Source organism: Eurosta solidaginis, chromosome 1, assembly GCF_040869045.1.
Source record: "Eurosta solidaginis isolate ZX-2024a chromosome 1, ASM4086904v1, whole genome shotgun sequence".
NCBI lineage: Eukaryota > Metazoa > Arthropoda > Insecta > Diptera > Tephritidae > Eurosta > Eurosta solidaginis.
This window is the reverse complement of record NC_090319.1, coordinates 60,456,489-60,471,949: the sequence shown is the minus strand read 5'-3', so window position 1 is coordinate 60,471,949 and position 15,461 is coordinate 60,456,489. Positions and strand designations below refer to the sequence as shown.

The following is a 15,461-nucleotide window of genomic DNA, read 5'->3' as shown; positions in this document are numbered from 1 at the left end:
TGTCAGCTCAAATTTGAGATAAATCCCTTGTGAGAGCGCAAAAAATGAGAGTTTCGTATCAAGTCACCTTTGACGGATACGCGACCAAAACAAAAGCTTTGACTTTTCCCAAATTAATGCGGCAGTTACCCACGAACGTACGTAGAAAAAACTAAAACAAGTATTTTTATCCTTTTTTCCATAATTTTTGAACGCTATTCTACAGTTGTAGGTCAAACTAAAGTTTACCAAAATTTTTGGCACGTTTTTCGTTTTGGCTGGCACATTTTGTGTTCTGGCACCCGCTTCAGCTGGCGCGAGGGATTTATCTGTGATTGTTGCCAGCAACAACTAGAAGATAAATCCCTCGTGAGAGCGAAAATATGAGAGCGTAAGCAAAAGATTCGTATCAATCTAATCTATGTTGGTCGCAATTAAAAAAAACTAAGCTCTAACTATTTTATGTTAAATTTGAAGAAGTTATAAGTTAGTGTAGTACTTCATAAAGTTTATGTATTAATAATGCCGGTAAATTAAAACACAATTGTATATTATTTTTTTTAATGAAAAATAAATGGCATATCTATACACTTTGTTGGGGGTGCGGCCAACAAAAAAGAAATCAACATATTATTGACCACCGGATTATAAATCTTTGTTTAATTTTTTTTACAGGCATATCATTCCCAAATTAAAGAGTTCACGCAGGTAGTAGGAAACGTGGCCATATTACCACTACGTACTCAATCTCGGGGCCCTGCTCCTAGTGCCAATATTGAAAACGATATAATAGATGAGTCACTCTACTACTTCAAGGCAAATGTATTCTTTCGAACATACGAGATAAAGGTAACTGAATTTTAAAGACAACAACATGTCGTTGTTGCATCTCGTATTAACTTGACGAATTATATACATTTGTTTATTTATAGTCCGAAGTGGATCGAGTGCTCATTTACATTACCCTCTACATAACCGAATGTCTTAAACGTTTACAACGTTGTAATAATAAAAATCAAGGTGCCCAGGAAATGTACAGTTTAGCTATATCGAAGTTTGATATACCTGGAGATGCTGGCTTTCCTCTAAATGCTGTATACGCTAGGCCACAATCTGCACAGGAATCGGGTAAGTACTTTTATTATGCTCTTTAGGTAAATGTATAGAATTTTATGGCTGTGACTTATGTAGTCTTCACAAATTCGGCTAAAATTAACTGAAAGTCTCGTATACTTTTCTGTGTAGATCAAATTCTCACGTAGACTTACTAGGACCAAGTACCTGATGTTGTTGTTGGGATTCAAGGGGTTGAAAAGTGCAATACAAAGCTATATAGTTTCAAAGTTTATAAATCGTCACCGAGATGGTCGGGCTAGTACCTTAATGGTGCTTTGTTACTGGAATGAACCGGATCTATATCCGGCAAAGTACCGTTGACATCGATAACACTTCCCACCCCAGCGGGTTAGGGGATCAGAATATACCCGCGGTAGGTATGCCTGTCGTAAGAGGCGACTAAAATACCAGATTCAAGGGGATGTGTAGCGCAACCTTTCAGGTTGCCAGCGCAATATATAGCTTCTCCAAACCCAATTGTCAACCTCACCTATCTGCGGCGAATCCTGTTTCACTAACAGACGAGGCTCTGGCGACCCCAAGCTCCTCATGGAACTTGGGATGGGGAGGGAGGGAATGGCCTGAAGGTTTAATGTGGCCACATAAATCGTTCCCGAGATGGTCGGGCTAGCGCCTTAATGGTGCTATGGTACCGGATTTGTATCCGGCAAAGGACCATCACATCGATAACACTCCCCAAAGCCTTCGGTGAGCAACCTTATCGCTACAACAACAACAACAACAACATAACACTTCCCAAAACCTTCGGGCAGGGTCTTTATCCTTAATACAAAAACAGAACCAAATACCTATAACATTTTTACGGTTGAAATTATGTTACATATCTGTATTTTGGGTGGCTGCCGTGGTGTTCCGGCTACAGACCAGGCACTTGTTCACGTTTTCAAATTGTTCAGCAAATACAAAAAACGGCCATGAAATGAGCCAATTTCAAAGTGTTCATGACAATCGCCGAAAAACCCGATAAGGAAAGTAATGGCGACACGCTCCGGGCATCCCAGCATCTGTTGCATCCATAATCTTTCAGATACTTTCTTCTCTTGTCTAGTATGATATCTGAATATTTTGTGTTGTTTCTCTTGTAGTTTTACAAACTTACGCTGTTTAGCGTTGACCTCACTTCAGACGCGCCTGATGCTCGCTAAGTATTTATATGTTTGAAACATTCTGAGAGGGCAGGTCAAGTGTCGAACGACTTAAGCAATTGGTAGATGACCAACGACAACAGTAGTGGCTGCGATACCCAGCCCTGTGGCATGCCACTGTAAAGCCAACATTGTGAAACAATCTAGCTGCAGCATGAAACCGATCCAAGTTTATATTAAACTTTATATACACATATAATAATCTCTCCCGGGGTTTGACAAAGATGGTAAACTAATAGGTACAGTTGATTGATCTTACCGCCTTTGTCAATGACTGGAATGTGGTTCAATTTTAGGTAACTATCAAATATTGTTTGAAACCTCTTCACACTTGCTTTACCTTTAAACTTCAGGTAATGTCCCATATGGAAGGAGCCATTATAACTTGGTATACTTTTTTATCACCCATTCAGTTTTGTAAAATTTGCCCAAGGGATTTAAGAAAATCTCTACCACTTTAGGGGGATGCTAAAAATTATATATGCTTGGTCCGATAACGATAGCTTCTCAATAACCCTACAGCCACCTCTATAGTTAAAATCTTCACCTCCGTACGCATTGTTTCTTTAAGATACACCAAGATCCTTCCAATTCACTGTCGGTATATTCGGACCGCCGTGGTGTGGTTGTTGTTGTTGTAGCAGTGCTTCACCCCATCCACCGATTACAAATTGTCATCAATATCCTTTAACGGGAGTCCAAGGAAACTTGCTGTTTTAACAGGAGTGGACAATAATGAGAGGGGTGTTAGAGGCATTGGTTCCACATTACAATTAAAGAGATGGTTGGTGTCATGTGGGGACACATTGCAAGCAGAGCATACATTTTGTATGTGGGGGTTGATTCTGGATATGTAAGAGTTTAACCTAGTATACAGATCGGAATTGAGGTAGAGTGACTCGCGCTTCCCTGCGGAGTGTGCCTTCCTTTTCCGCAAGTTTTGGGTACTGTTCTTTGAGTACTGGATTCACCGGGCAATTCCTGGCATAAAAGTCCGACGCCCGTTTGTGGAGTTCACTGAGGACCTGCTTGTGTTTTTGGCTTCATACGGCTGAGTTCTCAGGTGCCGTATTTCTTCATAATGCTAACGGAGATGACTCCTTATGCCCCTGGGCGGTGTTGGCTCAGCAACCAGATGTCTTTTGGGATGCCCAGGTTTCTGGGTATTCAACAGGAACTGTTTGGTTAGCATATAATTTCTCTCCCTGATGGAGAGTATAGGGGACGCGTAGCATGCAATCGGCTGGCCAATTGTTTTGTAAGTGGTAATGAGCGTTTCTTTGTATTTTCCCCAAGTACTGCCAGCAAGAGATTTGAGGATTTTATTACGGCTCTGGATTTTAGTAACAATTGCGGCTGCATGCTCACCAAAATGTAGATTCTGATTAAACGGCACACCCAAGATTTTGGGGTGTAGGACAGTGTGGTGGTGGTGGCGTGCTCCGTCTAGGGTTCAAGCCCCGGACAAAGAGACCCTCAACACTTCACAGTTGTACTTTTCATACCTACATGTTGTATGTACATGAAAATATTATTTCTTTACAGATTTAATGCGGCAATACTTCCTACAACTACGCCATGAAATTGGAAATCGGTTATGTGAAAAAGTGTTTAGCACTGAAGATGGCAAACCAAATAAATGGTGGATTTGTTTCGCGAAGAAGAAGTTCATGGAGAAATCGTTATCCGGTCCAGGCCAATAAATATTGATACAAACAGTTTCAAATGTATTAGTTAATATTACGTTATGCAGTCACCAAATTCATTGTGGGGTATCAAAATTTCGTAAAATATTTGATTTCGTAATTAAAAAAGATGTGTTTTAGAAACATTAGGCATCAATTTTTTGATTTCCAGCGAGTTAGTCGCCACTCGTAGCAAACTGGTGGCTCTTATTATAATTTGTTCATTATCATTGGTAGCATTGGTTGTTAGTGTCCGCATTAATAATTCGATCAAAATATATATGTATACATACCATTAATTAAAGCATTTATTTTTACTAACTTTCCATTTGAATAATTTTAAACATGTTTGAAAACTTAAATTTCCACAAGTGACTTAACGATATAAGTGATCGGCTTGTAAGTTTGACGCAATTTCCGATTCCCACTTGTCACCATTGCAGAGCAATTTTTCTTTGTTGTACAATAATTCCTCATGAGTTTCTGTTGAAAATTCAAAGTTGGGACCTTCAACTATGGCATCGACAGGACATGCTTCCTGGAAATAAAATAAAGTTTCTTCAGTTGAAAATTATGTTGTTGATGTATGTTTGTTTTTGTAATGGCACCGATTTTTTCGAAAATGTCAGCCTTGAACTCCCATGGATAATAATAACAAATGCCAATTTCGATTTAGCAAAGTAAAATACCCGAACAAATATGAAGTTCTATAGAGCAACAGACCGGCGAGGTATTGTCAATAGTATACTACCCCAAAATACTAAAGGACTCGCTTCCCAAGGCAGTCGGTTCTATGTACCGGAGCGACTCGGGATTTTTCCCGACCAAGGACTGTCATTTTAGTGTGACCCCATTTAATTTGTTTCGTCCCTCCCACAAATTGTCATCCTCCCAGCAGCTCCTTGCAGCAGGACTGCTACATATTCTCTTACTCCGGGAAGGTATCGAACCCAATCCGGGTCCGTCTCCTGACCCCGGTCATGAGAAATGGTTTTGCTGCATTTGCCAGAAAAGAATCTTTTTAGGACGGTCATACTCTGTTCAGTGTGTCTCGTGCAAGGGATGGTTGCATCGGACAGGTTCTGGGCTTGATCCCAAAACCCGACGTCCACGTAACTTTTATAAATCTTTTGTGGCTCCTTGCTGCTCACGCCCAAGGGCGTCCCGTAGTCTACGCCTAAGCGTATCCCCACTACCTTCCAGCAGCTTCGCTGCTCAGCAAGCCACAACAAGTACCCGCTGCTGCTCGCGCCCCACGGCGCCAACAACTCAAACAGCTGATACCACTCATAACTACTACCTTCGTAGTAGAGCTGGTTGCAATGCTGAGCATCAGCCCCTGCCCCCGTCTTCTTCTCCCCCCCCTCTTTTCTGGCAGCAATCGTGCAGGTCAGGGAAACAGACTCTTAGTCCCTGCCTCCGTTTGCACCGTCTGCCAGCACAGAATATATAGGTTTGCGACATCCGCTCAATGCAGCTCCTGCCTTGGGTGGTGCCACTTTCCTAGATGTTCTGGCCTCCGCGACGGCAACCCCCCGACGGGTTTCATCGCGCCATGTTGCCAGGTCGCAAACCCAAATCATCCGGGTACCCCAATGCTTGCCCAAGGGCGCCCAGTCCTAAGGCCACAACAGCAATTGCGTCCTGGCCTTCCACAACCTAGGCGTAGTCACCCCTTACTTACCCCTAGAGTGGCGGCGTCACCCCTCATGCACTTCAGAATTCTGCAGTTCAACTGTAATGGACTAACTGGGAAGATTACGGAGATAGTCGATTTCATGAAGCGGCACAACATCCGCATTGCTGCGATTCAAGAGACTAAACTCACAGCAAGATCTGCATTGCAGACCTGCTCTGGTTGTCCACAGGAAAGACCGCGAGAGCGGAAATGGAGGCGGCCTCGCGTTTATTATACACCACTCTGTGCAATATCATATATTTGATCCTGGCATCGACCGCAGTGACAATGTCTTAGAACGTCAAGGCCTATCTGTCCGGTCAGGCGATGCAAATCTAGAAATCATCAACATCTACATCCCTCCTATCACCTGTTGCCCCAGTGGATACCGCCCTAATATCGAGGCCTTACTCACTGGCAACAATCGCATTATCTTAGGCGATTTCAATGCCCATCACGACCTATGGCATTCAAACTTGCGGGCGGACAGTAGGGGTGAGATGTTGGCGGATCAAATAGACGAAACGACGTTCTGCACAATAAACGGAGACGCCCCCACACGTATGGTAGGAAGCTGTCATAGCTCGCCAGATATCTCAATCGTGAGCGCAGAACTCGTAAACTGCGTCAACTGGCATCCGATGGTAACATTGGCATCCGACCACCTGCCCATACTTATTTCGTTCGAGCGTACCGCCGACTTCATCGTCACCGAAAAACGCACTTTCATAAACTTCAAAAAAGGAAAGTGGGAAGAATATAAATCTGCAACAGACAGCAGCTTTGCTGCCCTCCCTATCCCGACTGATGCCCGCCAAGGGGAGCGTGCCTTCCGTAAGGTCATTGAATCCGCCTCGGCACATTTCATTCCCGCCGGGAGAATTCCCGAAATCCAGGCGACCCCCAAATAATGGATATAAACCAACGCATCAGGTTGCTTGTGGACGAACACAAGCGGGCGAAATGGGAAGAGCACCTAAGAGGTTGTAACCTCTCTACCGGTGTAGGTAAATTTTGGTCCACCGTAAAGTCCCTATCGAATCCGACTAAGCACAAAGACAAAGTTTCCATCGCCTTTGGCGATAAGGTGCTGTCGGATGCGAAAAAATGCGCGAGCGCTTTCTGCCGACAATATAGAATGCTTAACTAAGCAAAATGACTCATGTAACGGAAAGGATTTTAAAGTGTTCAAACTGTATGAAAATACCAATCGTAGAGAAGTAAGCTATATTGCGTTAGTGGAAACAGATGCAGTAACATTCGATAATGTGTTGCAACAAAAGATACTATATATAGAGTGGGATACTTGCGTCGCTTACGAGCATATAAGTGTTCTGAGGTGTTTTAAATGTCTGGGATATAAGCACAAAGCAGATGAGTGCACGAATAAAGTAGCTTGCAGCAAATGTGCTGGACCCCATGATAGAAAAGAGTGCACATCTAACATTGTTAAATGTGTAAACTGTAGCGAACTTGTTCAAAAAAAAGTTATTGACGTCGATGTTAGCCATTACGCCTTCAGCAAAGATTGTCCTGCGTATAAAAAATATTCGCAGCCAAGAAATAAGGCACGAGTTTAGCAACGAATACCAGAGGAGCTAAGTTGTATATATTTAAATATTAGTAGTATCGTCGCCAATAAAGCTGAACTAGAGCGTCTGATAGATGTACATAAACCACATTTAATATTTTGTTCGGAGACTTGTTCGACTGAAGAAATAACGAATCAAGAGCTACAGATACAAACATATAAACTTGTACGGTGCGATTCCCACAGCAGGCACACAGGCGGTGTGCTAATATATATAAATGAAACAATTGAATACTCAATAAGTTACAACAGAACATTAAACAAGAACATCTGGTGTATTATACTAAAAGTTAAAAATATTTTCCCCCAATATCAAATAGCTCTGATATATCACTCACCGAGCTCAAGTGATGCAGAATTTATAACGTACTTATACGACATTTTAAATAATAACTGCGTAACTCAGGATAATATTATCTTCGTGGGCGATTTCAATATAAACCTTTACAAGAGCACAACTTATAGTAAACAGTTAGTTGACTTATTTCGATCCTTTGCTATGGAGCAAAAAATAGATTTTTATACACGAAAGGGCGATAAGACAGATACATTGATCGACTTGTTATTTATAGATAGTAGCTCTATATCATGTTTAAAATTAGAAGAGTTTCAGATTTCAGATCATGAAACGATTAAATTCAAAATCAAATTACATAAGTTATTTCAGATGAGAACGAAGAGAACAATAATTTCCTGGGAAAATTATACAAGCGACAGCCTTGTTGATGAATTACGCCAGCTTAACTACACTGACTTTGAAAATCTGAGCATCGAAAATAAGGCAACATTCCTATATAATACGCTATCAAGCGCAGTGACCACCCTGACATACTCTAAAGAAGTCAGTGTCAAACTTATGAACAAGTGGTATGATTTTGAGCTGGCTAACTTAAATAAACGTAAGCTAAATCTTTACAAGATCAGCCTATCCACTGGAGAATGGAGTGAATATTATAGTGCGAAACGCCAATATAAACGGCTAATTAAGATAAAAAAAGCCAAGTACATGGAAAACAAAATCAACCATAGTGCTGGTGATAGTAAGGTCATGTGGAAAAACTTGAAAAATTCCATAAGCATGGCTAAAGAAAATAATGGTATTAAAAAAATTAAAATAAACGACCAACTCTACACAGAGGAAAATGAAATAGCGCAGTCTTTGAATGACTATTTCATTGATAGTATATTGGAGATTAGCATGAATATTCCTACTTCTTTTAGTAATGAAGGTACTATAGATGAGCAAAATGGCCCTAATGTTTTTAAGTTTCAGAAAGTATCCACTTCAGAGATAGTTGATATAGTAAGTAAGTTTAAAAATAAAATTGGAGGGAAGAAACTTGTGTCGGAAGGAGTCGTTAAATACTCCATAACGTATACAGGTTTCTTCTATTCTCAACTTGTTAATGAGAGCTTAGATAAAGGTCTCGTTCCTAGTTTATGGAAATCTTCTATAGTTGTGCCATTAGAAAAAGTTGAAAATACCATCAAAGCTGAGGAGATAAGACCTATTAACACGTTACAATGTGATGAAAAAATTTTGGAAACAGTGGTAAAAAATCAGCTGGTAAAATATTTAGAAGATAATGTAATTATTATACCTCAACAATCTGGTTTTCGAAAGAAACATTCATGTGAAAGTGCTTTGAATTTGGTTGTAGCTAACTGGAAAGAAGACTTAAGCAGGAAAAAACACATATTAGCTGTGTTTTTGGATTTAAAGCGTGCATTCGAGACGATCGACCAAAACTTAATGCTGAAAAAGCTTTCTTGCATTGGCGTTTCGGGTATAGAACTAAAATGGTTTCAAAACTTCCTAATTAACAGATACCAAAGAACAGTGATTGGAACGTCCGTATCGGATAAAAGGGAGGTACCTGTTGGTCTACCTCAAGGGTCTGTGCTGGCACCCATACTGTTCAATATATATATTAATGATATAACTAGCTCCATTAAGCACTGTGAAATAAAATTGTTTGCTGATGATACATTGCTGATGATAAGTGGGAACAATATTACTGAAATATATGCTAAGCTGCAAGAAGATCTTAACAGCTTATATGGTTGGTTATGCGTAAACAGACTAAAAGTGAATGTCAATAAAACGAAATTTATGGTTATATCTAGACGCAATTTTCAAAACAGTGAGCTACAAAACTTAAATATAAATAACGAACTAATTGAAAAAGTCAGCACCTTAAAATACTTGGGAATAAAAATAGATGATAAGCTGAATTTCAACGAGCACGTGGATTATACGGTAGGAAAAATAGCGAAAAAGTTATATTTTACACAACGAACCTGCAAATATTTAAATAGAAGGTATAAAATCATCGTCTACAGATCTATAATCGAACCTCATTTTATTTATTGCCCAACTATATTTTTCATCTTGCGAGATAGTCAGATATACAAGCTACAAAAGCAACAGAACCGCGCTATGAGATTCATTCTCAAAAAACGGTATGACACACCTATCAGAGACATGCTATGCTCTCTTAATTGGCTTAGCATTAGACAGCAACTTTTTTATTATACCATAAAATTTATTAAAAACATAATAGAAGGAACTTTGCCTGCGTATTTGAGGACGAATATAAAATATGTAAAAGATATACACTCTGTAAATACTCGTAATAAAAATGATTTTAATCTGCCGGCTTATAAAACTGAAGCAGACAAATGTAATCTGTATTATAAAGGTCTTAAATCCTATAATGAACTACCGAATGATATTAAATCATGTCATTCCAATAAATTTAAACAAAAATTGTACAATTATTGCAGAACACTACCAATTTAGTGCTGGACAGGCGGACTTCCATAGCATCGATAGAAGTGCAGCGAAACTATACTCTATATTGCTATGTAGCGCCAAGACTTCCAAGCTCTTGTACGCATACAAAAAAGGTTGCCGAAGCACATACTGAAGCGCATCACTCGATTAACTCAGTGCAACGCCGTGCAGATGTTGCCTTCGCGCTTTACTAACATGCGTAAAATGCCTACATACTACACAAGCACAACGCTTTGTTCGCATGATCTGGAAGTCTCCCATCCATAGTACTCCAAGGTAGGACATAGATGTAACTATTCTAGATTGCATAGTCCAGAAGACAATTATAAACATGTAAAATAGATTTAAGTTAGGCTTAGAAAAGCCGTAATAAATAAATACATTACATTATAATGCATCCTACGGTCGACAAAGATAGACGGAGAGCCAATAGACACGCACATAAACACAAACTCAGCGCGTCACCAATTACCACCACCGCTAGAGAGGTTGAGGACGCCATTGGTCGTGCTAAACCATCCAAAGCAGTGGGCCCAGACGGCATAGCCATGCCGATGCTTAAAAACCTAGGGAAAGAGGGTTTCAAATATTTAGCGCATGTCTTCAACCTGTCTCTTTCCACCTTTGTCATACCTGAGAAATGGCCAAGGTGGTCCCGCTACTAAAGCCTGGGAAACCAGCTAACGTAGGTGAGTCATATCGTCCGATATCTCTCCTATCGCCAGTGGCAAAGACGCTTGAAGCCATTTTGCTCCCTTATTTCCAAGCACATTTGCAGCTAGCCCCTCATCAGCATGGCTTCAGAAAACTCCATAGCACCAACTCCGCGCTAAATGTCATTAGCACCCAGATAAATTGCGGTTTGAATCAATATCCCCACCATAGAACAGTACTCGTAGCGTTAGACCTATCAAAAGCTTTTGATACGGTCAACCATGGCTCGTTACTGCAAGACCTGGAAGGGTCCACCCTTCCCCCATGTCTTAAAAGGTGGACCGCAAATTATCTGGGTGGTCGGCAGGCATCGGTGCAATTCAGAAACGAAACATCAAAACAAAGGAGAATTAAACAAGGGGTGCCACAGGGTGGTGTCCTATCCCCGCTTTTGTTTAATTTCTACATATCTAAGCTACCTTCACCACCGGAAGGAGTCACAATCGTTTCCTACGCCGATGACTGCACAATAATGGCCACAGGCCCAGGCCCAAAGATCGATGAGCTATGCAATAAAATAAACGGCTATCTCCCTGATCTCTCCAGTTTTTTCGCCTCGCGAAACCTGGCATTGTCACCGACTAAATCTTCCGCGACCTTATTTACAACATGGACGCCCCAAATGTCGACCATATTGAACATCCACGTCGATGGCACTACGCTACCGACTGTCCTACACCCCAAAATCTTGGGTGTGACGTTTGATCAGGATCTACATTTTGGTGCGCACGCAACCGCAATTGTTCCAAGAATTCAGAGCCGTAATAAAATCCTCAAATCCCTTGCTGGCAGCACCTGGGGAAAAGATAAAGAAACGCTCTTGACCACATACAAAGCAATTAGCCAGCCGATTACGTGCTACGCGTCACCCATATGGTCGCCAAGCCTAAAAACCACCCACTGGAAGAAACTACAGGCCTGCCAAAATACTGCTCTCAGAATCGCCACGGGCTGTCTTCTTATGTCCCCAGAACACCATCTGCATAATGAGGCGAGAATACTCCCCATCAGGGAGAGAAATGAGATGCTGACCAAACAGTTTCTGTTGAATACCCAGAAACCTGGGCATCCCAACAGACATCTGATTGACGAACCAGCACCGCCTAGGGGCCTAAGGAGTCATCTCCGTAAGCATTTTGAGGAAATACGGCACCTGAGAACCCAGCCGTTTGAAGCGGAAAAACACAAGCAGGTCCTTGGTGAACTCCATAGACAGGCGTCGGACCTTTATGTCGGGAATTGCCCGGTGAATCCAGTACTTGAAGAAAAATATCCAGAACTCGCAGAAGAGGAACGCATACTCCCCAGGGAAACGCGTGTCACTCTTGCTCAACATCGTTCTGGATACTGTAACAGGTTAAACTCTTACCTATCCAGAATCAACCCCGACATACAAAATGTATGCCCTGCTTGCAATGTGTCCCCACATGACACCAACCATCTCTTTAATTGTAATGTGGAACCAACGCCTCTAACACCCCTTTCCTTATGGTCCACCCCTGTTGAAACGGCAAGTTTCCTTGGACTCCCGTTAGAGGATATTGATGACAATTTGTTATCGGTCGCGGCTATTAGGTGGGGCGAGCATTGCTACAACAACAACAACAACCAAAGGACTCGCGTTCGAGTTGTTGTTGTAGCGATAAGATGGCTCCCCGAAGGCGTTGGGGCCCCAGCGGGTTAGGGGGTCAGAATATATCCGCGGTAGGTATGCCTGTCCTAAGAGGCAACTAAAATACCAGATTCAAGGGACTGTGTAGCACAACCCTTCAGGTTGCCAGCGCAATATATAGCTTCTCCAAACCCAATTGTCAACCTCACCTATCCCCGGCGAATCCTGTTTCACTAACAGACGAGCCTCTGGCGACCCCAAGCCCCTCATGGAACTTGGTGGTGGGGAGGGAGGGCAGGGCCTGAAGGTTTAATGTGGCCACATAAATCGTTCCCGAGATGGTCGGGTTAGCACCTTAATGGTGCTGTGGTACCGGAGCGTACCGGATCTATATCCGGCAAAGGACCATCACATCTATAACACTCCCCAAAGCTTTATAGCTACATCAACAACAACAGCCAACGCCAGAAGAATAACACTCCCAAAAACCTTTGGAAGATGTCTCTCGGTACAAGGAGAAGCCCGTTTTCACCACATTACAAAGACAATAATGTAGTAAAACGTTTATAAAAAATTCCCAATTACCTGACAGAAGCCGCAATAGATGCATTTAGTCATGTCGATATCGTAACGCGTCGTACGTCTACTACCATCAGCACGAGTAGCCGCTTCAATCGTTATAGCTTGTGCTGGACAAATAGCTTCGCACAATTTGCATGCAATGCAACGCTCCTCACCACTTGGATAACGACGCAGTGCATGTTCGCCTCGAAAGCGTGGACTTAAGGGACCCTTTTCAAAAGGATAATTAATTGTGGCTGGCTCTTTGAATATATGCGCCAAAGTTACAGCGAAGCCACGAAGAAGTTCAGTTACAAACAATTTTGTTGCTGCGCGATCTGTAATGTCACTCATTTCCATGCTCAACTCTTTATTATTCACATACACAAAACCCTTAGGAACTTTTACTAGATCTTTTCCCGAAGTGCACACTGGGATAGTTGTGCCAAGCATACGTTGACCTACAAGGATAAAAATGGATTTTAAATTGATTCGATGCTAAATTTACAAGATATGACATAACCTTCATAACCTCAACCAATTGGTATGTCTGCCATCAAAATAGGCGCGGATTTACTTACCATTTCGCGATAATCTAAAAATGTTGGCTGTTAAAGACATCTTGGATCAAAAATTTGTTCCAACCTCTAGGTTTTTTTATTTAGTATACTATATTGATGGCGCAGCGATCGATAGATGCTAAATATGTTTTCTGGCAAATTGACAGCTCTTATGCGGCAGTTACCCACCGACGTGTGCCGTACGTAAGGACGTTTGTCGTACGAAGCACGTTTGACCGAACTCTCAAGCCCGTAGGAATCAATGTGTGCGTCTGTGTACATGTACATAACATATTTGTGTGTGTATTGTTTACAGATAAGCACTGTTGCCATTGACCATTTTGCATGTATGCTTATGGAAACATCAACTTTTTCCAATTTAATTTTTGATATTGTAAAAGGCCGGAATACATATTAAATAAGGATAAATAGATTAAATATTTATAATCAGCACTTTTACATAATTATTTCGAATTATTTCCACAATTTTTCAAATTTTAATTAGGCTTTTTTGCATAAAATTGCAAACGGTGAAAAATTAGCGCACAAAAGTTTACTAGGCAACTCTGTCTAGTGAGAGAGCGATCAGCTGACACGTTCTTACGGAAAAAATCAAAATTGTTTTGATTTCTACGTTCCGGGCTACGTACGTACGGGCGTTGCACGTCGGTGAGTTTTCGTTTACATTGCACACTCATAAGATAGGTCGTGTCAGCTGACACGACCTATCTTATGAGTGTGCAATGTAAACGAAAACTCACCGACGTGCAACGCCCGTACGTACGTAGCCCGGAACGTAGAAATCAAAACAATTTTGATTTTTTCCGTAAGAACGTGTCAGCTGATCGCTCTCTCACTAGACAGAGTTGCCTAGTAAACTTTTGTGCGCTAATTTTTCACCGTTTGCAATTTTATGCAAAAAAGCCTAATTAAAATTTGAAAAATTGTGGAAATAATTCGAAATAATTATGTAAAAGTGCTGATTATAAATATTTAATCTATTTATCCTTATTTAATATGTATTCCGGCCTTTTACAATATCAAAAATTAAATTGGAAAAAGTTGATGTTTCCATAAGCATACATGCAAAATGGTCAATGGCAACAGTGCTTATCTGTAAACAATACACACACAAATATGTTATGTACATGTACACAGACGCACACATTGATTCCTACGGGCTTGAGAGTTCGGTCAAACGTGCTTCGTACGACAAACGTCCTTACGTACGGCACACGTCGGTGGGTAACTGCCGCATAAGAGCTGTCAATTTGCCAGAAAACATATTTAGCATCTATCGATCGCTGCGCCATCAATATAGTATACTAAATAAAAAAACCTAGAGGTTGGAACAAATTTTTGATCCAAGATGTCTTTAACAGCCAACATTTTTAGATTATCGCGAAATGGTAAGTAAATCCGCGCCTATTTTGATGGCAGACATACCAATTGGTTGAGGTTATGAAGGTTATGTCATATCTTGTAAATTTAGCATCGAATCAATTTAAAATCCATTTTTATCCTTGTAGGTCAACGTATGCTTGGCACAACTATCCCAGTGTGCACTTCGGGAAAAGATCTAGTAAAAGTTCCTAAGGGTTTTGTGTATGTGAATAATAAAGAGTTGAGCATGGAAATGAGTGACATTACAGATCGCGCAGCAACAAAATTGTTTGTAACTGAACTTCTTCGTGGCTTCGCTGTAACTTTGGCGCATATATTCAAAGAGCCAGCCACAATTAATTATCCTTTTGAAAAGGGTCCCTTAAGTCCACGCTTTCGAGGCGAACATGCACTGCGTCGTTATCCAAGTGGTGAGGAGCGTTGCATTGCATGCAAATTGTGCGAAGCTATTTGTCCAGCACAAGCTATAACGATTGAAGCGGCTACTCGTGCTGATGGTAGTAGACGTACGACGCGTTACGATATCGACATGACTAAATGCATCTATTGCGGCTTCTGTCAGGTAATTGGGAATTTTTTATAAACGTTTTACTACATT

The 15,461-nt window shown here is 41.2% G+C and overlaps 3 protein-coding genes across 4 annotated transcripts; 2 read left to right on the top strand and 1 right to left on the bottom strand.

Annotated features, from left to right (window-relative positions):
* The first annotated feature begins 350 nt into the window (after positions 1-350).
* Arpc3A (Actin-related protein 2/3 complex, subunit 3A) lies at positions 351-4,250 on the top strand. The gene is made up of 4 exons (XM_067792161.1): positions 351-507; positions 655-828; positions 912-1,107; positions 3,807-4,250. The coding sequence occupies exons 1-4, from the start codon at positions 502-504 to the stop codon at positions 3,962-3,964; spliced, it is 534 nt and encodes a 177-aa protein (XP_067648262.1). The 5' UTR covers positions 351-501; the 3' UTR covers positions 3,965-4,250.
* On the bottom strand, positions 4,225-13,652 carry ND-23 (NADH dehydrogenase (ubiquinone) 23 kDa subunit). Of its 2 annotated transcripts, none has more exons than XM_067792142.1 (3): positions 13,481-13,652; positions 12,924-13,360; positions 4,225-4,484 (listed from the first exon to the last, which is right to left on the bottom strand). In XM_067792142.1, exons 1-3 carry the CDS (start codon positions 13,518-13,520, stop codon positions 4,323-4,325), a joined length of 639 nt encoding a protein of 212 aa, XP_067648243.1. In that variant the 5' UTR covers positions 13,521-13,652; the 3' UTR covers positions 4,225-4,322. The 2 variants fall into 2 exon arrangements, with proteins under 2 accessions (XP_067648243.1, XP_067648252.1); XM_067792151.1 differs by having other exon boundaries at positions 13,423-13,559.
* A 1,037-nt stretch (positions 13,653-14,689) lies between these two features.
* On the top strand, positions 14,690-15,461 carry LOC137242022 (NADH dehydrogenase (ubiquinone) 23 kDa subunit-like). Its single transcript, XM_067769416.1, has 2 exons — positions 14,690-14,868; positions 14,989-15,461. Exons 1-2 carry the CDS (start codon positions 14,829-14,831, stop codon positions 15,444-15,446), a joined length of 498 nt encoding a protein of 165 aa, XP_067625517.1. The 5' UTR covers positions 14,690-14,828; the 3' UTR covers positions 15,447-15,461.